The 24379-nt window shown below is 36.7% G+C and overlaps 2 protein-coding genes across 2 annotated transcripts in view; one reads left to right on the forward strand and one right to left on the reverse strand.

Moving 5' to 3' along the window:
• Positions 1-12342, forward strand: part of LOC306846451 (3',5'-cyclic-AMP phosphodiesterase 4B-like) — a 34497-nt gene extending 22155 nt beyond the window's left edge. Inside the window, exons 3-7 of the mRNA XM_079379856.1 lie at positions 588-808; positions 8763-8960; positions 10345-10381; positions 10487-10557; positions 10930-12342. Coding sequence (XP_079235982.1) covers positions 588-808; positions 8763-8960; positions 10345-10381; positions 10487-10557; positions 10930-11017 — 615 coding nt within the window. The 3' untranslated portion in view covers positions 11018-12342. The remainder of the gene's footprint in view (positions 1-587; positions 809-8762; positions 8961-10344; positions 10382-10486; positions 10558-10929) is intronic.
• LOC306846144 (tyrosine-protein kinase JAK1-like) overlaps positions 1-24379 on the reverse strand; it is an 830156-nt gene that overhangs the window by 59581 nt on the left and 746196 nt on the right. The gene's annotated exons all lie outside the window — the stretch shown is intronic.

Raw genomic sequence — 24379 nt, forward strand, 5'->3', positions numbered from 1 at the left:
GAGTAATGATGCTGGAAATTCAGCTTTGCATCACAAGAATAAATGACATTTTAAAATATGTTAACATAGAGAACAGTAATTTTAAATTGTAATAATATTTTGAAATAATACTGTTTGATGAAATAAACAGCTTTGCTGAACATGAGAGACTTCTATTTTGTGTGAAACTAGATATTCAACAAGGGGAAATCATGTAAAATAGGACTTAATTTTATCCATCAGGAATTAATTGAATTCTATATATCAAGTGGTTTTAGGGGAAGGGTAGTTGATCATTCAGAAGCCAAGCACGTTATTAAAATTTGATGAAATATTTTGTTCTTTGGTATGACAAACCCTAATAAAGCATCTAAAATTAAGACCTGGATTTATTATGAAAAGGGTAAATTTTGATTTCATATTCACTCAGTTGTAGAGTGTATTTACGTGAACACTGCATTATTCTTGCAAATATTATTTCATTTGATTATTCAAGTATTAATTGATTGTTCCTGATGAGTTCATTGATTGTGCGTAATCATACTGTATGCAGGTGATGATGTATAGTGGACAGCTACAACATTTCTGCTCTGTTTTTATGATGTTAGGAAAGCAAGGACCTCTCAGCATGTACGTCTTCAGGAGCCACTTTGGGTGTGGATCTCTGGCGAGGCCCCAGACGCCACTCAGGAACCCTTGTGTTGCCACCGCTGTCATGGAGACAGGCAGAGAGGGTCCGCAGTCCTCAAGAAGATCACGTTTCCAGACCCACGTCACTGGGCTTCATTACTCCACCGCGTATAGATATCACACCAGTGCCACCTGATAGGTGAGCTCAGTGTTCAATCTAACAAATACAACACCAGAATATTGTGTCAGCATATAAACGTTCAAAGATGATTCAAGGTTCAACTTTTAAGTGCTTTGTATTTTGTTTGACCAATGAAATCCCAAAATATCACTTCCTGAGTCTTAGGGTGTATTATTCATACCAGGAAAGTCTGCTAGTTCACTTGGTTTGGTCCGGACCAAATACAATGTTGATTTTTTTGTTGTTTGGTGCGGTTCGCTTTCACACTGCCCTTTTTGCAAGTGAACCAGAAACTGTAAATAAAACCGCACATGTGCTTAAGGTCATCCATTCATTGGTTCATCCATTCAACTGTACCAGAGTTCGTTTGGAACCCGACCGAGACCACCTCTTCAGCTGGGTCAAATTATGTCAAATGCCAAATAGTTATTTTTTAATGTAGAATTTTTTTATTTTTTAATATAGAATTTTAATCTCAATTTCGAATGACAGTGCACTAACCGACTAAAGGCCAGATTTACTAAAAAGAGCAAATTAGCACAAGAGTGCAATTACAAAACAATGCCGATTTCTGCGAAAATGTTACTGAAAATTTTACTGAAAATGCGCAAAAGGACACAGACACAGCATCTCATTTCCATAATGACCAACGCAATCTACCAAGCACTGCACAAGTTAGCGTAAGGATCTGTTCGGATTTCATGTGTTCTTCTGGCATTCCAAATAAATGAATACGTGTGGAAAAATCCCTTCTATGTGCTCTCTGTTCTCTGCGGTGCCTCTTCCGAGCAACAATTGCAACCATTTCAATTACAAAATAGTTTGAGACATGTTTTTTTGGGCATTAAATAATGGCGCAAATACCAGTAATTTGACAAGTGCAAACATTAGTAAATCGCATTGTGTGATATATTTTAATATCTCCTACCATAAATTTTACGTCTGAAAGGTAAACTCCTACAAATGCATATTCAATAAGGTCAGGTGCAAAAATAATTGTGTCCACGCCTTTTCAGCACTAATTCTTCACTGCGCATCTTTAGTAAATGACAGTACTGACAGTACTATTTTAACGCCTAAAGACGGTTTGTGCTGGAGCAATCAGTTAATAAATCAAGTGGTTCATAGTAACAATGAAAATGTATGCTTGTTTTGAGCATAGGAACATCTATTCATAATCAATTTACAGTAAATCGATTCATTTTCTCATGAAAATAACATGACCGATTTCAGTTTTGTGGGTTACACATTATTTTGAGGGTTTTGCACATCTTAAAAAGTCTTAATTATTCCTTCCATAAATTAAGGACTTAAAAGGCCTTAAATCGGACGAAGGTCGTAAGTTCATATCATAAAATCATTGCATTATATTTGCATGCACTGCAAAAACTGAATATCTTCCTCAGTAACTTTGGTTATTTTTCCAATACATGTACTAGAGATGCAACTGAAAAATATGAATTCTTCTTGCTACAAATATTTGTCAGTGGGGTAAATAAACAATGAGCACATCTGGCAACTTAATGGTGCCGCAGGTGCAGTTCACAGAGCGGTATATATACCACTCGAGGACCGGCTTTTGGTCAGTGGAGCGTTCAAGGTCAGAATGGGAAAAGCTGCTGATTTATAAAGGACAAATTGTGATGGCACGGTGCCTCAGAACTCGAGTCTCTGAAACAGCACGTCTAGTGTGTTGTTCACAGCCCGCTGTATTGAGTACGTATCAAAAGAGGTGCACGGATGGCCAAATGATGAACCTTCGTCTAGCCGTGGGTCGCCAGAGCGTAGCAGAGACTGTCGCACATTGTTCACAGCTCACTGAATCACCAGCAGCTACAACAGTGGTGACCCCCCATGCTAACCGCACGCCATCACCAACAGTGCATGAAATGAGCCGAAGATCATCGAGACTGGACTGTGGATGATTGGAAGAAAAAGTGGCCTGCTCTGATGATTCAAGATTCCTGGTGCATCACATTGATGGCCGAGCATGGATACATTGATTATCAACAGAGGCTATGGCACCTGGATGCACTCTTGGGGAGCGGCGGTGTTATGCTGTGGCAGATGTTTTCTTGGGACACTTTAAGCCCCATTCTCCCAATAGCACAACCCCTGATGGCTGTCAGGCATCTGAACATCACTGCAGACCAAGAGCAAGAGAGTGATGGCCGTTACCAGCAAGATAATGCGCAATGCCACACTGCTGAATGCCTTGGCCTCCAAATTCACCTGAGATGAACCCAATCGAGAAATAGGTTTGCATTACATCACCACCACCCCGCAATGTATGGGAACTGGAGGACCTGCTGTTGGCATTATGGTTCCAGATACCGCAGGATACCTATCGGCGTCTTGTCAAATCAATGTCTTACCATGTGGCCTCTGTTTTGTGGGCTAAAGGAGGTCCTACAGGTTATTAAATAAGTGGTCATAATGTAATGGCCAGTGGCGTACCGTGGGGTTTCAGTCAAGGCCTTCAATAAGCAACTGTAAATTACATGTACATTTGTAATTTGTACATATATCTTACACATTTCTGTTACAGCTAACGCAGCCATATGCATATAATGAAAAGAGTTAATTTCCCTACATGGTAAAAGTAATTTGCCAATACACGGGTCACTATGCACATTCACGTCACTCTAAAATGACGATGCGCCCAAAGTAGCAAAACTGTACAAACGCTGGACATCCACACACCGCACCACAGTATTATCAATGCACCATGTACACCTCCATAACAATGTGCATGATACAATACTCATTTCTATAGTCTTTGTAATAAAGCACTCACCTGTCACTTGTAAATAAAGTCCATGGGTCTGTCATTCCATGTCCCTTTAGTCATATTAAAAAGTAAACACGGCCAACAAAATAACTTGTGCTCGGTGCTAGCTGTTAGCCATTCATAGCACTCATAGTTGCAATCTTTGAAATGGTGCATAAAAACTTTGCTGGCTTTTGTTAGCGAATTCGGTTTGGGTGTAAGTCTTCCTTTCTCAGTTATTCTCTTTTGTCTGCAATAGAGCGCCTTGAAAAAGGCGGTGTATATAAATGTTTGGATGTCCAGTTCACGTTGATTTGGTCGAATAGATCAGACGTCTGTCAAGACACACTGCTGTTTATATCAAGTATATCACTTAACGCTGCCTCTCCATCCGCACCTGTCCATCTGTATCAGGTTCAGGCTCCATCTAAACTTGGCCAAGTAGAAACTCCAAAAACATTCCAGCAAGGCGACTCTTGGGAGGGGAGGGTGTGCCGGGCAGAGGCCTGACGAGTAGGCAAGAGGGGAGGATAGAGGGGAAAGGGTAGGACTGAAGAAGATAGTGACAGAGAATGAGTGTGAAACAGAGTCCGGCCTACACAGAACCTCAACACACTTGTACAGCCAAACCGCGGGATTCAAGGCTTTAACCAACCTCTGCATATGACATTTCCTCATGGATTTAAAACAAGATGCTGACATTTGCCCTGTCAGTCAGAGGATGCAGATCGGTTTGGACACGGGCTGTCAGTCTGATGTGAAAGAGCTCGCAGATGGTGCAAGAAATGCGCCCCAAAACTGGCCAGGCATGTTCAGAAAGCTGGCGGTGAATAAAACAGTCCGCCAACGCAGACGCTTCACAGTGGCTGTGTCTCATACCTGGTAAGACTCAGTGTTTGCAACCTTGTCTGGCTGGATCCTTGCTTTAATTGAGTCTTACTGTGAGTTTGGTCACACTTTATTTTAAGGTCCAATTCTCCCTATTAAAAAAATGGCAACACTTTAGTATAGGGACCAATTCTCACTATTAACTTGGTGCTTATTTGCATGCCTATTAATAACATATTGGCTGTTTATTAGTACTTATAAAGCACATATTCTGCATGATTAAATTCTACATCCCTAAACCTAAACTTAACAACTACCTTACGAACTATTAATAAGCAGCAAATAAGGAGTTAAGAATTGGACCTTAAAATTAAGTGTGACCAAATTGATGTATTACACTAAAGTGCATATCCCCGGTAGCATTCGTACCTTTAGGCATGAATGATACCTCAAATTGTGTGATTTTCTGGTGTGCTATTACTTTTTTTACGAAACTGGATTTTTACCTGGAGGCGATAAAATGGGTGAAAAAAAACCTATAAACCGTTGCCGTTTTTAAGGATTGGAATACAACAGTGACCATGTGCTTTTCCTGCAGCTTTGGATCTCAGAGAGGAATTACATCATTACATTTGAATCAAAGGCAAAACATCATTCACTTTGACTTGAAGCAAAAAGTACAGTATATGAAAATGCTCATCCCATCAGTCTTTGGGAATAATGTACAATGATGGTATAATAAAACATATATTGACTGATTATTGTTTTATTATTGTTGTGTTTTGAATTTCATAGTCTTGTTTATTTATTTTTATTTTTAAGTTTTTATTCTATTCTGTACAGCACTTTGGACGTTTTTAAATGTGCTTTATAAATAAATATATAATACGTACTATTGACAATAGTTAAAAGGTCTAGGGAAGAAAAAACTAGGTTGAACTGTAGTGATGTTTAGTGATTTCTGAAGGATCGTGTGACACTAAAGACTGCAGTAATGATGCTGAAAATTCAGCTTTGCATCATAGGAATAAATTACATTTCAAAATATATTATAATTGAAAACAATCATTTTAAATTGTAATAATATTTCAAAGTATTACAGTTTTTACAGTACATTTGATCAAATAAATGCAGCCTTGGTGAGCAGAAGAATTCCTTCAGAAGTATTTATCATTGTTTAACAACCTTGTATATTATAATAGGCCTGTTTTTAGAGATTTAATGCATTATTGTTCAAAAAAGAACCTTAGCAACCATCAACAACAGTTTTTCATGGACATGCACTATTCACATTTTCATAAAACGTACAAAAAAATAATAATGATAATAATTGTGTTCTCAAATTCCCAGTAGAGTTTCTGCCCTCCAGAGGCCACTTATGATGATGCTGCATTTTCACCAGTAACTAGACTCTTGCAAAACCAGTATATTACCACACACACAAACACACACACATGCAAGAGGTGATAGTTGCTAGGCTCTTCTACCAAGGGCTTTGACAGCTTTTTATACCATTCTGAATGTGTCGTCAGACACCCTTCGCAACCCTCTGGCACAACGCCCAATGTCATTTCCCCCAGTTCCTCTTAACCGTGTCACTCGGTGGCCTGTTTTTCTGTCAGCTGAGATGCCTTCTCAGTGTGCTTTCTTTTATAGTTGTTTTGCATTCTTTCTGTTCATTATGTCAACCCAAAACAGACAATGGATTAGTAGACACTTTTATAACATCTAAGCAATAAAATATTAGATGTTAATGATACATTTAAGCAAGATGCTACCTCTTTCCCATTTGTTTCATTTTCTCAGAAAACACATTTATTTCCATACTCGGTCACTCAATGGAAAACTGCCAGATATGGCAATAATGTTTACTATCATGTGAAAGATTTTGTAAGGCCCACCCAACTGGTCAAACAATGGAATCCGATGGTTTCTGAAGGTTTCCTGTGTGTTCAGTCTTTTCGGTAATTAAATTTCAGTTAAAATCTTACGAATTCATTTTATAATGGCTTTAGATTTTGAGCTGCAATGCCAGTTGATAATTGATCATTTATACTTATATTCATTTTTGAGACTTTTGATTACGCTATTGCACTCTTTACTTTTGATTATTTCATTGCAATTCCAGGTGGCAGTGTTGAGTCTCACGCCAGACATGTATGTGTCACAAATTTACCGGTTTTGATCATTAGACAGTACTAATAGACTAATGCTATTTAGTCTAATGCCATGCTTGCTCGTCTTTAAAGCTGCAGTCCATAACTTTTTTGGTTAAAAATGATCTGAAATCAATATTTGAGCAAGTACGTAACCAGCCAGTGTTCAAAACTATTGCTTTACTTTAGCACGATTAGTTTATAATAATGGTTTCTAATTTGAGTAGAACACTGTGTTATTACTTCACGTCTGTAAACATAAAGAAGTTGTCCCGGCTAGTAGGCTATCACATGTGAGGATCCTGCAGGTGGCCGATCGTTTACAGACTTTTCTCACAGCAGCTAGAATAATTAAACTTATCATTTTGATGGTGGATTGTGATTCAGTTATGAAGCACATGTGACTGAAATTAAATTATATTCTAGTTTTAAATGTGCAGTACAGTTTCCACAAAAAGCTGCAATTCCAGGTTTTCAAACAGAGATGGCGATAAAGAGGCAAAACTTACAGACTGCAGCTTTAAAAGCACTAGTCCCTGTCCACCTATATACACTTGAATCAAAGCAATACTTCCCTATAGTCAGAGGTCATGACCACTATTATAGATATAAGCCAACCAATACTACTTTCTCTTATAGTAGCTGTGGTCATGCCATGGTTTCCCATGTACACTTAGCTAGAGTAATATTACAATGAACAGAGGTAAGGCTCAGCCTATTTAGGTTGGTTGAGCAACATTCTGTCCTACATGGAAAATTCAGCTTCCCCTTTTTCCCTCTGTGCTACATGGGAATTCCCAGTTTAGCCTTTACAGTCATAAGTACACTTGACTAATGCCAAGTTGTTTGGAGCTCTTAAATCTCTGTTACTTTAGTGCTTTTCCTTGCTGCTTAACAACCATAGTATGTTATTGTAGAAACTAATTAGCAACGTTAATGATGTCATGTGCAGAAGGTGGAGTAATGACTTCTATTAAAACATTGATTTGAGATCTCCGAGATGCTGAGTAGCTGATGACTTTTGTTTTTTTTTAATTTACTTTATTTGATGTCAGGTTCAAAAAAAAAATATTAAGCAGCACAACAGTTTCAACACTGATAATAAATCAGCATATTAGAAGGATTTCTGAAGGATCATGTGACTTTGAAGACTGGAGTAATGATGCTGAAAATTCAGTGCTGCATCACAGAAAGAAATTTTATTTTAAAGTATATTAAAACAGGGAACCAATATTAAAAATTGCAATAATATTTCACAATATTGCATATGCTGTATTTTTGATCGAATAAATACAGCCTTGATGAGCATAAAAGACTCATCATGCAAACAAAACAAATCTTAAACGGTATTTCATCTCGTTTTCAACACTGATTAAGACTAAATTGAAACTACAGAATGGTTTCATACTGACTGTGTATGTAATTTATTGAGGAAAATCCGATGGGGTTTACACCATATGGTGTATCATGCAGGTACAGCTATGAAACCCTGATATGAAAAGACAGAAAATTGCTTTCAGCATTTATTTTTATTGAAGTCCAATTGTCTTTCCCTTTGCTTTCTCACTGATGCAGGCAGCTCAATGACCTTCACTTCAAAGCATCAATTTTGACCTGTTCTCCACGATTTCTTTCTTCCCCATCAATCTTTTCATCTCTGTTCAATGTTGTTTTCCATTAGCTCTTGCATTGACTGCAGTACATTCTTCTCAATGATTTTCTGCATCTGTCTTTTTAACTCGGACATCTTTCTGTCTTTTTTGCCTTTTTTTCTGTAACTATTGTCTTCATTCAGTGGAGATACACTGACTCAGTCAGGCTTGTGTTTTAGGCCTCTGAGCTTTTCTAGATCAGCTTTGTTCTGCTTCACAAACCAGATTTTGGATATCCTGACCCTCCTTTTATTTTGCCCTCTTGGTCTCTCGTGATCTGTCCTCTGCTACTGTTTTCTCTTTGGCAAAGTTCTTCAGTCTGGCCCACTTTCTAGCTTATTCTCAATACGAACCACCCACTTAGACAGGAGGAAAATGTCAGACCGTTTTGTAAAATGACAACCACAAATTTGTGCCATTTATGGGTGTATTTAAACAATATATAAAGAGTATGATTTTGAAAGCAGAACATCAGTTGTTTCCACGTTGCAGACTAACTGTTTAGTTTATGGGGTGGTGTTTTATTCATCTGATCACGTGTTGTTTTTCTGTGTCCCTCTGTGTAGTTTGGAGGTGGAGAATGGCCCTTCTATTGGCTGTAGTCCACTGGACCTGCAGGCATCACCGGGCTCTGGTTTGGTCCTTCATCCCAACATGGCCAGTCATGGTCAACGCCGGGAGTCTTTCCTTTACCGCTCGGACAGCGACTACGACCTCTCTCCCAAATCCGCCTCTCGCAACTCCTCGCTTGTTGGAGAGCAGCTGTGAGTAAGAACTCAGCACTTTTTTACACCTACTGACATTATAATAGACCAATGCTGATACAATAAATCAAACGTGCTCAGTTCTGCTGCAAATCAGTTTATTGAAAACAGCAAGCCAAAGGTGATGTGCTTTTTCAAGTAGATTATCCATGTGTATCCATGCATGCTTTTCATTTAATTTTAGCCAGACCCCAATGTACACACACACACACATATACACAATGGGCCTCATTCATGAAACATTCGTAAATATACGAGTAAATTCCCGAAAACTCTCCTCCGGATTCACAAATGCTTCGTAAACTTACGATTTGTTATTTAAACATGCGTATGTTACCCTGCGTCCAAATGTGCATACTATCCATCCTAAATTCTAATATGCACGTTGACACATATCCACCCTATCTGACCGAAATAGTAGGCCTATTGAAAATTACTAATATCACATAGATGTAATATTAGTAATTTTCAATACTTATTTGAGCTTTTATTCGTTTTATATTTATTTTAATATTTATTGTATATTATTAGTTTATTGTTTTTAATTAATTTAGTTTTATTTTATTTTTACGTTTCATGTTTTAATTATTCATGAGGGAAGCCCACTAAACATGTCTTTAGGCATCCGTTGATTGGTACAAATGAAATCAGAATGATTTTTTGGGGTGAAAAATGTATTTATTAATAATTTCTTGTCTTAGCAGGGCATTTATTTATTTGTTAACATTTCACCTTTTGAAATGTTTATTTATTAGTCTATATAGTTTTAATTTAGGTAGATTTACAGTGATAGGATATACTGTAGGAAATGTTTTAGTCAGGTTTTAGGACATCTATGAGAACTCTATGAGCACAAGGAAGGCTCTGAAACTTTAACTGCTGTTAATTTACAGTGTGCTTTGTATATGATTTGATCTCATAGTGCATAATATTTGATCTCATAGTACTCATAATTTGAGGTCTTTGCTTCCTCGGAGATAAAGTCCTTGAAAAATTGTTTCATAGTCTAACATAACTTCCAGCAGAGTTTAGCTCAATCGGTATACACCTGAATCAGTAAATCAAGGTCTTCAAGTTCACCAGACCCACAGGCAGCTGTGTTTGAACAGGTTTGACACTAAACTCTGCAGTAAACCCCTTCGCCACGAACAGGACTGAGCACTTCTGCAATAAATCATTCAACTTGTCGCAGCTGCAGTACAAACAGGAGAGAAAAATGCATAACATACCCTATTTAAACCTGAGAGATGGTCTGGTCTTGAGATATTGCTCAGTATATTGACATGAAGTGCATGAACTAAAGAATTAACCCAATGATTATCGGAATTTTGGTTTTGTATTATGCATGATTTTTGTGTTGTTTCTTTCTTTTTTTGGTTCTCAGACACGGTGAAGACCTGATTGTCACTCCTTTTGCTCAGGTACATTTTGCTCTTGCTTTCTGGATTGGAAAACTAAGACCAAAATGTGAATAATTTGACATGTGTGGACTTTCACGTCTTCGTTGCTGTCTTTTTGTTCAATAGGTGCTTGCAAGTCTTCGCACTGTTAGGAATAATTTCAGCATCCTGACAAATGTCCAGTATCCCTCCAGCAAGTAAGTGACATTTACATTTGTATCATAAAATGTAGTGTGAGAAAATACCACAAGAGGGCAGAACTCACTTAATATGACTTTTTGTCAGACTAGATGGATACTACACTAACCTACTGTACTGACCTTCCTCCTTATAATGATAATGGTAAATGTGTATTGGTGAATTTTTATTTTATTTGCTTGGTCATTGTAACAAAATATACAGATACTCTGACTTTATTAAAAAAAAATTGAAAAATTTTTACTTTTAAGTTATTCAGCAAACATAATTCTAGTGTGTTCAGTTGGTGATTAAATTATCAGTTTCTATTAAATTTAAGTTCCTGCTTTTATCTTATTAATGTTTATTTTTTTCCCTGCTTCACTTAACAGGAGATCACCAGTCAGCAGTCAACCGCCGGTGACCAAAGCCAGCCTGTCAGGTAAGATCCTCTGCATCCATTCACAGACGTTAAACTGAGGAAAGTTCCCTTACAATGGTTGTTAACCTCAATGTGGCATCAGTCAGTAATTACAAAGCTGCAGACCTATAGCTGAATTACTCATATCATCTTCACTTGAAGGCTTACAGCATCATGAAGGGGATACTATGATCTGTGTTATGAATATATATGAAACGACAAACAAGTTATTAGCTGAATTGACAGAAGTACTGGGGAAAAGGGAAATCTCAGTGGAGGATGTGAAATGTGTCAAGTCTTGTAATGGCTGTCAGGAACCGTTTCATATTGACCCCAAAATAGAAAAAACATTTAAGACAAGTTCCGTTTTATTTTCCCTGTCTTTGGGCAGGACATATCGAAGGACCCAATAAATGAATAAATGGATACTTGTAAACAGGGCCAGAGTAGGGCCTATTTTCAGCCCAGGGGTTTAGTGCCCAAGACCATATGTTTACAAATGTTTCAAAAGGAAAATACAAATAAATAACAAATGACACACTAAACTTCTTAAGCGACATTCATCAAACTTATGAATACCAAGGTAACAAATGTAGGTTATAAAAATGTTGTGGGAACATTGTTTTGAAATGTTTCTAAAATGTTGTTGAAACGTATGCGTGCCGACATACAGTGCCGATGCGCTACAGGCGTCCCGAGTTCGAATCCTATCGTAATAAAAGCAAAAACGCCAAAAATTAATCTTTAACAAAAAAACAGAAATGTCCAGTTTTCTTATCATGATTAGAATGTTACCTAAAGATTGCAAAAACATTTTTTCTAGTAAATTTATTTTGACGTTATTTGAACGTTTATTTTTAACATTAAAATGTCCAGTTTTCTTGTTGTGATTATAACAATATTTAAATGTTGCAAAATCGTTTTCTACAGTGTTCTACTGCAAAAAAAAAAAAATGTTTCTTACAACATTCTACTTACTTTTTCACTAAAAATAGAACGTTATTTTTGATATTCTAAGAACGTTAAAATGTCCAGTCTTTTGTTGTGATTGTTATGTTATTTAAAGGTTGCAAAAGTTTTTATTGCAACATTCTACTAACTTTATTTTCACCCAAAACATAGCATTATTTAAATGTTTATTTTTAATATTTTAGGAACGTGAACGTGTCTAGCTAGCTTGGCAGGCACAGCTGAAAAATACATCACATACAAATCAAAAAGACAAATAAATTAAAATGAATAACAGTAGATTACTTTCTTCTATAAAAACCTTGATCTTGTTTTGATGAATTTCTCAGGTGGGAGCCTGTCATTTAAAATCAAGCCTGTCATAGTTTTTAAAATCATTTGCAGATTAATTTGAAAATGTTTCTGTAATTTTGACAGAAAAAGAAAATATTTAAACCTAGCACTTAAACGTTTATTTTACAACTTGAGCGCATAAGATCCCACCCTCCCTGCAAAATCAGTCTCCAAAGCCACACCGCCTGCAAAACACATGAATGCACACAGGCAGGCCAGAGGCTAACCAGCGACATGTTGTTGGAGGGTTGAATGCAGCCCTGTCAGATTACCTCATGTTAACACAGCAGCAGAATACAGTTGTCAGACCTGTATTTGAATCCTTAATGAAGACTTGATGGATGAACTCTTGTTCTGTCAGAAAGTGATAAGACTTTCAGTTGCCATCTTTGATATTACTTTGGTCACTGTTGCTACGGTTACTGGTAAGGAATACAGGCTTGACTCACATTGCACGTTCATACAGACAGTATTCCAAATGCAACTGTAAGCTGCTGTGTGAACGGGACATTTCAAGACTCACATCTGGATGTAAATGTGGTTGTCCGTCCCAAAAAACTGACAGTGAACATAGCCCATGTGAGAAAACTTTACAGTACAAAGCGCATAATATTAAAATAATAACGCCTTCCATTCTCGCTCAGTCTGCAATAGCATAATGGAACACGCTGATGACATATCATGTTTGCACAAAAAGGTAGGAGGTAAAGCGGAGGTATAGAAATACACACGTTAGCAGGCAAGTAGGACAGCCTGTCGTAGCCTCGGACATGGTCTTACACCTTCCACAGATGATATAAATACATTTATTTTCTGACAGCCCTCGGAGGAATTTGCCTGGTAATGTACAGTACATGACAATGTTAATGTGTTTGGTCTTGGTGGAATAGATCTGCTACGCTGCTGCTGCGGCAGAGCAAGCACCGAGACTTTCTACTGCCAATACATCCACAGACATGCTGCTGTGAGCATGTAAGGAATACTGCTGCTGCAAATATAACATATGTGACACTGGACCACAAAACCAGCAGTGTTGGGGAGTAACTAGTTACATGTAACAAATTTACGTAATTTAAGTAATTGTAATTAGTTACAGTTACTAAGAAAAATTGTGTAATTAAATTACAATTACTTATGAAGATGTTAAGGGTTGCAAAGGGGGTTACATCTGATTTTTTTCACACATACTCCCACATACAGATTTAATTGATTTCTGCAGTGACTGCTCTAAAATATGAAACACCAATGTTTCAGAAGTTTATAACATGCTTATTAGTCTTATATTTCCTATATGGGTTTATGTATATGGCATTTTTTTAAGATTAACCGTTTTTTTCTAAGGCATTGTTAGATGCAGTGTTTCCTGTCATAGCTATGCAAAGATTTGATTTCAAAAACAGTATCATAGCTATTAAACTATTTCCTGTTATGGTTTTAAATCTGTATTGAACAGAATGATTTTAAAGTCTGATTTTGTGGTGGCTGTGCTTCAAAGGGGACATCGGATGACCATTTTCCGGTATGATTCTTTAGGGTCTTCTTGAAATGGTCTCAGTGGTCGTGTAAAACAACACAGTGACTTGTTTCTGTGCACATCTATTTACATGCTAATGAGCTCTGCTCACCCCGCCCCTCTCTTCTGTGGAAGAGCAAACATGATTCGCAAATAATCATAAAAAATAAAAAGTGTGAGACTTACTTCTTCTGGAGGTGCAGCTGGATCATGAACAATGGTGACTGATCCATCCTTGAGTTTTAACTTTTTTGCCTTGAATTGTCCCTCATTCAGAAAGCAGTCTAGAGTCAAATGATTTGCGCAGCCATAAACGGATTTAGTGAAAGTGAAGTGAGGTGTGGCCAGATATGGTGACCCATACTCGGAATTTGTGCTCTGCATTTAACTCATCCAAGTGCACACACACAGCAGTGAGTAGTGAACAAACCCACACCTGGAGCAGTGGGCAGCCATATTGCTGCGGCACCCAGGGAACAGTTGGGGGTTAATTGAAAAGTTACACTGCTTATTACATTTTAAGTAGGTAACTTGTAATCTGTAACCTATTACATTTCCAAAGTAACCTTCAAACACTGAAAACCAGTGATAAGGGTCAATTTTTCAAAATAGAGATTTATACATCATCTGAATAAATAAGTTTTCCATTGATGTATGGTTTGTTAGGATCGGACAATATTTGGCCAAGATACAACTATTTGAAAATCTGGAATCTGAGGGTACAAAAAAAAATCTAAATATTGAGAAAATCGCCTTTAAATTTGTCCAAATGAAGTTCTTAGCAATGCATATTATTAATCAAAAATGAAGTTTTGATATATTTAGGGTAGGACATTTACAAAATATCTTCATGGAGCATGATCTTTACTTAATATCCTAATGATTTTTGGCATAAAAGAAAAATCAATAATTTTGACCCATACAGTGTATTTATGGCTATTGCTACAAATATACCCCACCGACTTATGACTGGTTTTGTGGTCCAGGGTCACATATATGAATAACCCCCATAGCATACATGATCACCCCATAGTAGATCTATACAGGTGGGGCTGGGGATGGTGTAAGGTTTCTGAAGTGCGCTGCCACAGTTGCCAACTCTCGCGAGACAAATGAGCAATCGCAGCTTCAAACACAAGCCCAATAGTTTTTTTTTTTGATGATTTATTGAGCCTGCAACATATTAAACTGAAACCACTCTTTTATCTGAAAAGCAAAAACAAGCTATTTTACAAAAAATAGCAAACTGCAACAAAAGTGGGAACAAAACTCGTCTCCAATCACCTGTGAGCAGAATAGGATTGAGAGATGGAAAAGGAGAAAAGCACAAGAGCTTCAAAGGGGAGCTGTAACATAGCCACATATTTATAGCCTAAAATATATAGGGGTCATTTTATGGAAATGTCCATTTTTCTTTCCCTAGCCTTTACATAAATATTACACTTAAAAAACACTTGGTTACACTTGTTTTTTTATTTTAAATATGAAACAATGTGTTATTTGAACAATTACACCTTCTTGAGCCATCAATGTGGCAATATTTGTTTTTAAATAATTATAAAGAATTCCAAGCACCACAAAACTGCTTGTCCCCACAGCCATATAGCCTACAGAGGGAAAGTGCTTTATTTTGAGGCCCAATATTATATTACATTATATATTAAATTATAATATATATTATATTAAAAAATTAAATGTTATATAATATTATTAAGTATATTATAAAAATATAAAAAATCATTAAGCTGCCATTTATGTGTATGCATGAAGTCAAAAGGTAATCTAATAATGTGGTCTAAGTTTAAATATTTAAAAAATTAATACATTTGACATCTTGCCATACCAGGCTATTCGAACCAAATGTATTTAGTCAGTATTAGGATATGACTACTTGTTTTTTGCACTAATTATTGCACTGGTTGGCTATTAACTGCGAGCAGACAGTGTCAATTGAATGCATTGGAGAATACAGCAAACATAAAGAAACAAAGTTGGTTCTCAGATTCCCCTAACAAGCAACCATTTTTTAAAATATGCCCAAAAAACCACAACCCGCAGCCAGGGATTTCTTCATTCAACTTTACAAAACAAGATGTCCAAAGTCGCGTATAATATGCAGACTTGGCAACTGTGTGCGCTGCAACTGCTACCGCAGCATTAGCCAAATATTTGAATGTTTAGCAGCGAGCTCATTGGCTGCCCATACAGAAGAGAACCAATCAGCTGTGCCATGTGATAATGATGTCATTATATCATATTGAGTTAGATCTATCGGACTGCGCCATCAAGAGTTTCATGCCAGAATTTTATTTTATCCGGACCAAAATGGCTCTTTTGACAATGAAGGTTGCAGACCCCTGTCCTATGTGTATATGACTTTCTTCTTTCAGATGAATCCAGTTGGAGTTAGCAAGGATCATTTTTAATATAACTCCGATTGGATTTGTCTGAGAAGAAAGTCATATACACCTACAGTAGGATGCCTTGAGGGTGAGTAAAATATGGGCTAATTTTCATTTTTGGGTGAACTAACCCTTTAGTGGTTGCTATCGGGATTTGAAGAGATTTTCAACCAGTATAACAAAAACCCAAATCACCTACCCTACCTTTAAATATGTCACAGCCACAGAGCTTGATTTTCTAGTGCCATTGCTAGTCAGAAGGAGCATTCTGATTCCATTGGACAAGATTTGATTGGACAAAAAATTGGGTATGTTTGTGACTGCAAAGCTGAGTCATTTTTGGTCAGTTTTTCCAGTTCATTTTGTCATAGTGTCTAGAATATAGATGGTGGACTAAGAGTGTTTTCACACCTGTCTCATTTCACGCTTTTGTTTCAGAACCTTGAGCATTTCTGTCTTAATAATATGCAGAAAAACTGAAACGGTAGTGGCTATTTTCTGCCAGGACATTTTGGTATGCTTTGAAATGTTGCCTTGGGAAAGTGAACCCAAACCAAGAAGAAAATGCAACTTTGTAGCAATTCAAGTCCCTGTTTCACGACAAAGGTCTGAATATATCTGAATGTGTCTTGTTCGGATGCACTCAAATGCTATTATAATAGATAAATACTTCATTATTTAAATAATACATTCATTATATAGATTTTTATAAGCCTAATTTTCAACACAAAATATTTTTCTTTCTATTTTGGGATGAAATTTGAGCCAGCATGTTTTTGTTTTTGTGAAATGAAGCAGCAGGTGTTGTTGGTCTCTTGTGCTTGTTTCCAAGACTCCTCAGCATCATTTGTACGATGGCCAGCACAACTCTCTCCAACTGAGCGGCCTGAAAATCCCAGCCTCTTTGAAGAAAAGAGAAATGAGGGTGTGCGTGTGGGTGGAGGGGGAAGAATGAAACTTTGAGTAAGATAACATGTTTGTATGACCTCTTACACACACACACAAACCACAGAGATGCAATGTGCGTAAGTGCAGCACTGCAACGCATATAAAAAGCTGTGTTTATTGCATGCATGTGTGTGTGTGTGTGCGTTTGTGCGGATGTGAATAGTCATGCGTGCGTAAGCATGCATACTTAAAAAGAGCAGGATTGTGGCGACACAGCTCTGTGCATAATATTCAGAGGTTTGTGTGAGAATTTACAAGTAGACAAACCTTGTTAAATCTGTTATGAACCCAATCCAGGTCGTATTTCACCGCAAAATCAAAATAATTTTTTTTTTTTTTAATAAATTCATTAAATTCATTATGATCAAGGGTTAAATTAGGATTTGTATTTTTTTTTGTTTTTTTTCTGGAGAAAAAAACAACAACATGTGAATACACAAATACACACAGAAACAGCATTTTAATAAACCATCCAAAATTTCTACTGCATCTAATAAAAAATATGTTCTAAAAATGTTTTTCAAACATTCCCATTAGTTATGAAAGCATTATTTCTGAATGTTTTTTTTTAACTTTGAGTTTTTAAATGTATTATGAATGTTACTTCTTCATTATGTTAAGGTTAGAGGAACATTCCATTCCATCGTTTAAAAGCGTCATTTACGAGCATTACATTTAAATGTTCTTTCAACATTTAAAACTCCCATTTTTTATTTTTAAGGAAAGTTTTTGTTGGTTATGTAAACATTAGAGGAACAATCCATTTTATCACTGAAACAGTTAGAAAACATCAGTTTTTTTAAAGTAATATAAATGTTACTTCTTGCTTATGTGAACGTTAGAGGAGCATTCTGTTCCATTATAGTACTGAGAATGATAAATCAGCATTATGTTCCCCGTTAGCTGATCCTTCTAATGATTAAAGAATTTTCTGAAAATAAGGTAGTCAAATTTGATGCTATTTTATTTTGTCATTTCACTGTAACTAAAAAAGGAACACTGTTTCAGATTGTTCCGTTCCAGCTGTTCAACATGGTAGTATTTGTACACGCAAACTTATACTAAAAATAAAATATTAATCTGAATCTAATGAGAACTTAACAAAATTGAGAATAATGGGAATTACAAAAGCAACTCAAAAGTAAAGCATTCTCATTATAGTGAGTAGAATTGGGAGGAAAATGTGCTTAACCGTCATGAAAATAATAGCACAATTCAAAACATATTTTACAAAAAAAGGTTTTTGTGCAAAATTCCTTTATTCTTTTTTTTTCTTTTGATATCTGAGGCCTAGACATGTTTTCGCAATACGTATTCTGTACCTATTAAAATATCTAAAAGAGTAAGTTATACATTTTATGATTTTGTAAATGATTAAAAACGTCTTGCTGACAAATGGGTAATTCAAAAAAGTTATAGGATAGTGGCAAAAATTTTAAATGACAATGAAATGCATGCACTGTGATTTTTAAATAGTCTTTTAATGTCATATAATGATTCTTGTTCTAAATATGTGACCCTGGAGCACAAAAGCAGTCTTAAGTCGCTGGGGGATATTTGTAGCAATAGCCAAAAATACACTGTATAGGTCAAAATTATCAATTTTTCTTTTATGCCAAAAATCATTAGGATATTAAGTAAAGATCATGTTCCATGAAGATATTTTGTAAATGTCTTACCGTAAATACATTAAAACTTCATTTTTGATTAGTAATATGCATTGCTAAGAACTTCATTTGGACAACTTTAAAGGCGATTTTCTCAGTATTTAGATTGTTTTCAAATAGTTGTATCTCGGCCAAATATTGTCCTATCATAACAAACCATACGTCAATGGACAGACTATTTATTCAGCTTTCAGATGATGTATAAATCTAAATTTTAAAAATTTTAAAAAATTTGGTTTTGTGGTCCAGGGTCACATGTATGTCTGACGAGATGTTTGATATATAAACTAGTGTAACACTGAATGACATTTTAGTAGGTGTCGTCTGTAAATCATAGCAGAAATGCATGATAGTCATTATTTTTTGTTTAGAAAAATAAAATTAAATAGGACACATTCTAAAAAACTAAAGCCGATTGAAACCCCTATATTTGTCTTTGACCCGCCTGCAGGTTTTTGTGCGTGTGTGCGTGTGTGCGCGCGTGTGTGTGTGCGTGTGCATGTGTGTGTGTGCATGTGTGTGTGTGTGCATGTGTGTGTGTGTGCGTGTGTGTGTGTGTGTGTGTGTGTGTGTGTGTGTGTGATTTCCAGGTGTAGAGGCTTTAGCCACTGATCTACAAAGCTGAGAGTTGCAAGGAGGGGGGCAACGGATTGTGGGATGTTTTGGTTCCTGTTTCAGAGACCTCATTGACGTCATCACCACCCACCTACTAGTACCTTCACTTCCTGTGTGTTTGAAAGCGCAGACACCTCATGGTCCTGGCAGGAAGAAACACACACTCATGCGCTGAAAATGGTGGAAAACTGTGCTCACTAACGTTGCACAAGCATATCAAGAGCGCCGGAGGAAATCAGTGTGATGTTGCACACGCTCTGTCCCTGCTGGCCGCTGCTGTGTGTAATAACACAGCTGCTAGCTGATTACAGGAGTTTCGTTTCTTAATACTTAATACTGAAATGTTTTTGACCAGATGCTTTACTTTCACTTTTACTCCATTAATTCTTACAGCAGCAACAATTTATTAATTACTTAACACATACACATACACATACATGACTAAATCAAGAGACAATAAATCATTCAGTTAAAGGGATAGAACATTCTGTCACCATCATTCCACACCTGTATGAGTTTCTTTCTTCTGCTTATTCCAAAAGAAGATACTTTGAAAAATACTGATAACCAGACAGTTTTGGTTCCCATTGATTTCTATGGTATTTTTTGTTCATACAATGGGAACCAAAATGGTTTAGTTACCAATAACCTTTAAAATATCTTATTCTGTGTTCAGCAGAAGAACGAAATGTACAGATTTGGAATGATAACATTAATGAAACAGATCAGTAATAACAGAGAAATGAACAGACTGTAATCTATTATTTATTAGCATAGCTGCAATTTATGTCTGTGGTCATAAATTAACCAGGCCTCATGGCAAAGGTGCCATCAAAAATATCAACCTTTGCTGTATTTTAGTTTAGTATGAGTTTAAATAAGTATAAATAGACAGTGTATTGTATTGTAAAAAAATAAATATATTATTATTATTGTTGATGTTATTATTAAAATTATTAGTATTTATTTAATTATTATTGTTTTTGTTATTATTTAATTACAATAATTACAGCTGTTGTTGTTATAAAATAATTGTTAATGTTTTTATTTATTTATTTATTGTTTTGATAATTATCATCTTCATCATAAACAAACGAGCTAAAGATGTCCTTAGAAAGGTAAAAAATCAAATACCTTATTTTATTATATATTTATTATATAAGTTAATTGTCATTATTGTTGATTTAATTATTATCGTTAATGTTGTTGATTTTATTAATAATAACAATGATTTGTTGTTGTCGTTAAAAAATTATTATTTTAATTGTTTTAATTTATTTATTTTTGTTGTTGATTTTAACAGTAATCATCATAAATTATACAATAAAACTAGACAAGCCAAACCAAACATAATGTACTACCAATAGTCCTGTTGTTTCTATAAATAAATATCTTACACCATACTTGTAAGTAAAACTGTGTTTAATAGACTCGATTGAAAACAAACTTGTTATTTCAGCTGCATGTCTTCAGCAGTCAGAGCAGCAGAGAGAGGGGTTTTGTTTATTATCATTGTGTCGTCATAAGGCTCTGCTGCCAGTGCCCTGGCCCTGAACCGCAGCTTCATAAAACACTTCCAGAGAAATTAAGGAGGAACAGAGAGGCAGAAAAACACAGAAAATAAAGAGAATAACTTTCATCAGGAGCCAGGCTCTTCAGGAAGAGAGGTCTCATCCTCCGGCCTCTGTTTACACTTTCTCATGTAAATCTCTCTCTCTCTCTGGTGCTGCCAAGAGCCGTCACGCTGGAGCAGGAAGACCGTGCAGCTTTAATGACAGAAAACAAGAGAAAAAACACTGCCTGGAGGATCCGCCTCATCACAGATTTACTTGACAAATATATATCACAAAAATACATTTGTTAGGTTTCAACTTGCAATACAATACAGTTATATATACAACACTGTTTAAAATGAAGACTAATAGTATTATGGCACTTTCTGGATCATGTGCATAGTTAATGTGATTCTTTAAACACAAAAGGAGAACTGACTTCATCCACTAAATAACACCAGCTGGTTAAAAGTTGCAAAATTGGCTCAAAGAAGCCCCAGAAAAACTCCAGCAATGTTTCTTTGCAGATTCCACATTAGTTTGATATTTAGATATCTTTAAGTGTGATCTAATTTTGCAAAAACTGCGAATCAGTAAACTGTTTTTGTGGTTACCGGTGCTGACGCACAGACATTATTAGCGGTTGTAAACCATATTAGCAAGATTGCTGCAGACTTGCTTTTGTTCACATTCTGACGAGATGTTACAGGATGTGTAAACATCACATCCACGCCTGCTTGCATGCTACAGTATGTATGCGTTTACATGTTTTTGCACGCAAGCTAGCTTATTTTGGCACATGAAACCCTGGTGATAGATGTTTTCAGAACTATGCAAATGTAACTACATTAACTGTTACTCCTAAGTCCAAATCCATGAGAATTGCTATAATATTATATTATATTGTATTATATTATATTATTATAGACTCCTGAGCAAAACCTTAAGACCGGATGAAACTGCTTCAAAATACCAAAAGAAGAAACTCATTTAAACTCAAAAAGGCTGTTCATCAGCTGATCAAAAGTTTAAGACCATAGCCTTAAAAAGTTTAAATCTGCGCAAAACTATGGCTTTCATGTCATTGTCCTTCAGGCACTAAGACTTTCTGTCTTTGAACGTGGCAGGATTGTTGAGCTGCACAAGCAAGTGCGTGCGCAACGCGCCATCGCTGCCGAGGTTGGATGCAGTAAGACAGTCATTTTACATTTCTTAAAAGATCCTGAGAGTTATGGGACAAGTCAAGTGGTAGAACCAAAAAAGATCGGGGAACATGCAGGATGGTCCAAAAGAGTGACGTTATTCTCCTGGAAGAAGTCCTTCGTCAGGTGGGTGTTGTGAACTGCAGCGTTGTCCTGTTGAAAGACCCAATCATTACCACACAAACGAGGGCCCTCAGTTAAGAGGGATGCCTGCTGCAACATGTCCACATAGCCAGCTGCCGTTTGACGCCCCTGCACAACCTGAAGCTCCATTATCCCACTGAAGGAAAAAGCACCCCAGGTCATGATGGAGCCTCCTCCACTGTGCCGCATAGAAAACATCTCCTGTGGGATCTCCTTGTCATGCCAGTAACGTTGGAAGCCATCAGGATCGTCCAGATACATTTTTTCTCATCAGGGAATAAAACTTTCTTCCACCTTTCAATGTCTCGTGTTTGGTGCTCCCTTGCAACTTCCAAATGGGCAAGTTTGTGGAGGAGGAGACGTGGGCTTTGAAAGACATTTTTTTGTTCTTGAAGCCCTTCTCTCACAGATGCCGTCTTATGGTTATCGGGCTGCAGTCAGCATCAGTAAGGGCCTTAATTTGGATCGGCCTGTGTCTTCACAGACAGCCCATCGGATCCTCCGGTGCAGTGCAGATGAATTTTTTGGGGGGTCTACCACTTGACATTTTTTGTCCCATAACTCTCAGGATCTTTTAAGAAATGTAAAATGCCTTATTGCGTCCAACCTCGGCAGCGATGGCGTGTTGTCCGCGCACTTGCTTGTGCAGCTCAACAATCCTGCCACGTTCAAAGACAGAAAGACTTTTTGCCTTTGCCAGCAGGAGGTCATGACAGTGTGACTGCCTGAAGGACAATGACATGAAAGCCATATTTTTGTGCAGATTTGAACTTTTTAAGGCTATGGTCTTAAACTTTTGATCAGCTGATGAACAGCCTGTTTGAGTTTAAATTCAGTTTTCAATAAATTGCCTATTCTCTATTTTTTGTCTCTTGCTCCTGTTTCTTCTTTTGGTATTTTGAAGCAGTACTTACAACCTGGTTATGATTCACCAGCGCGAAATGTGAATACTTGTAATGTTTCCCCCAGTCTTAAAGGAACACTGTCCCCAGAAATAGTCCCCAACTATATCATGACCCGTTACCTAGCTGGGGACTACTTTCAGGCGCTGCGTAATATCATTGCTACTACAATGAACTCAACTACAGAAGAGTTAAGTTTTTAAATAGGAAAAATATCGAAACTCTTTGGTCATTTTTAAGCGAGAAGTTAACGGTCTATGATCTATGCTAAGCTATGCTAAAAGTGCTACCACCAGCCTATTTTCAAAAATATTGTTTGTTTGTTTATTTACAAAACTTGACAAATATGCAATTCATTACATATTCAACCGATTTTGTTACCCTTGTAAAGTATTTCAATATCTGTAGTTTAGATATTTTTACCTTATTTCAGAATGTTTTATGTATATATATTTTTATTTTTTCTTACAAAATCATTATATATTCAACCAATTTTACTACCCTGGTTAGGTATTTTAATATTTATATCTCAAGGATCAATTTATGACACTGCTAATGTTTCCTGCTCGAAAAGGACGGTAATCCTCGTAGTTTCAAAGTACTTGGAAAAACATTTCTTGTTGCTTTGATTTTAATGTGTTTGCAGGAAAAAATCCTTCTCTGCCCCGATCTGTTCTGCGTTGCTCTAAACCTCCTAGATGTTTTCTCACATTGCAAATCCAGTCCAGATTTTCTGTTCGCCCAGGCTGCAGAGCAGCAGTGCAGGTCTTAAAGTGTTGCACCCGGTTAGTATTTGAATTATGCCATTGACGTCAGCAGAGCTGTTAAGCTGACCGGCATCCCTTCCCTAAAGTAATTTCTGGCCAAGAGCTCTCTATGGTGCATTGTGGAGGCTGTCAAACAGGCGCAAGATGAGTTGCAGACATGAAGGAGCGAGAGCAAGAATGAAAGAAAGCGAAGGAGAGAGGAAGTGTGTGGAAAGTGTTGTTCGGCGGTGATGCAGCAGCAGATGTAGGTTGAGATAAAAAAAACACTGCTGTAGACAGTGAAAGTTAGACCCCAAATAGGTGTTTCGTAGGAGCAATAAATGTCAAATAACCTACACAAGACCCTCACGGCCCATGATGCAGATTGTGTGGCAAAAGGCCCACAGAATCACATGAGGAATAAATC

The sequence above is a fragment of the Barbus barbus genome (genome assembly GCF_936440315.1).
Source record: "Barbus barbus genome assembly, chromosome: 26".
Taxonomy (NCBI): domain Eukaryota; kingdom Metazoa; phylum Chordata; class Actinopteri; order Cypriniformes; family Cyprinidae; genus Barbus; species Barbus barbus.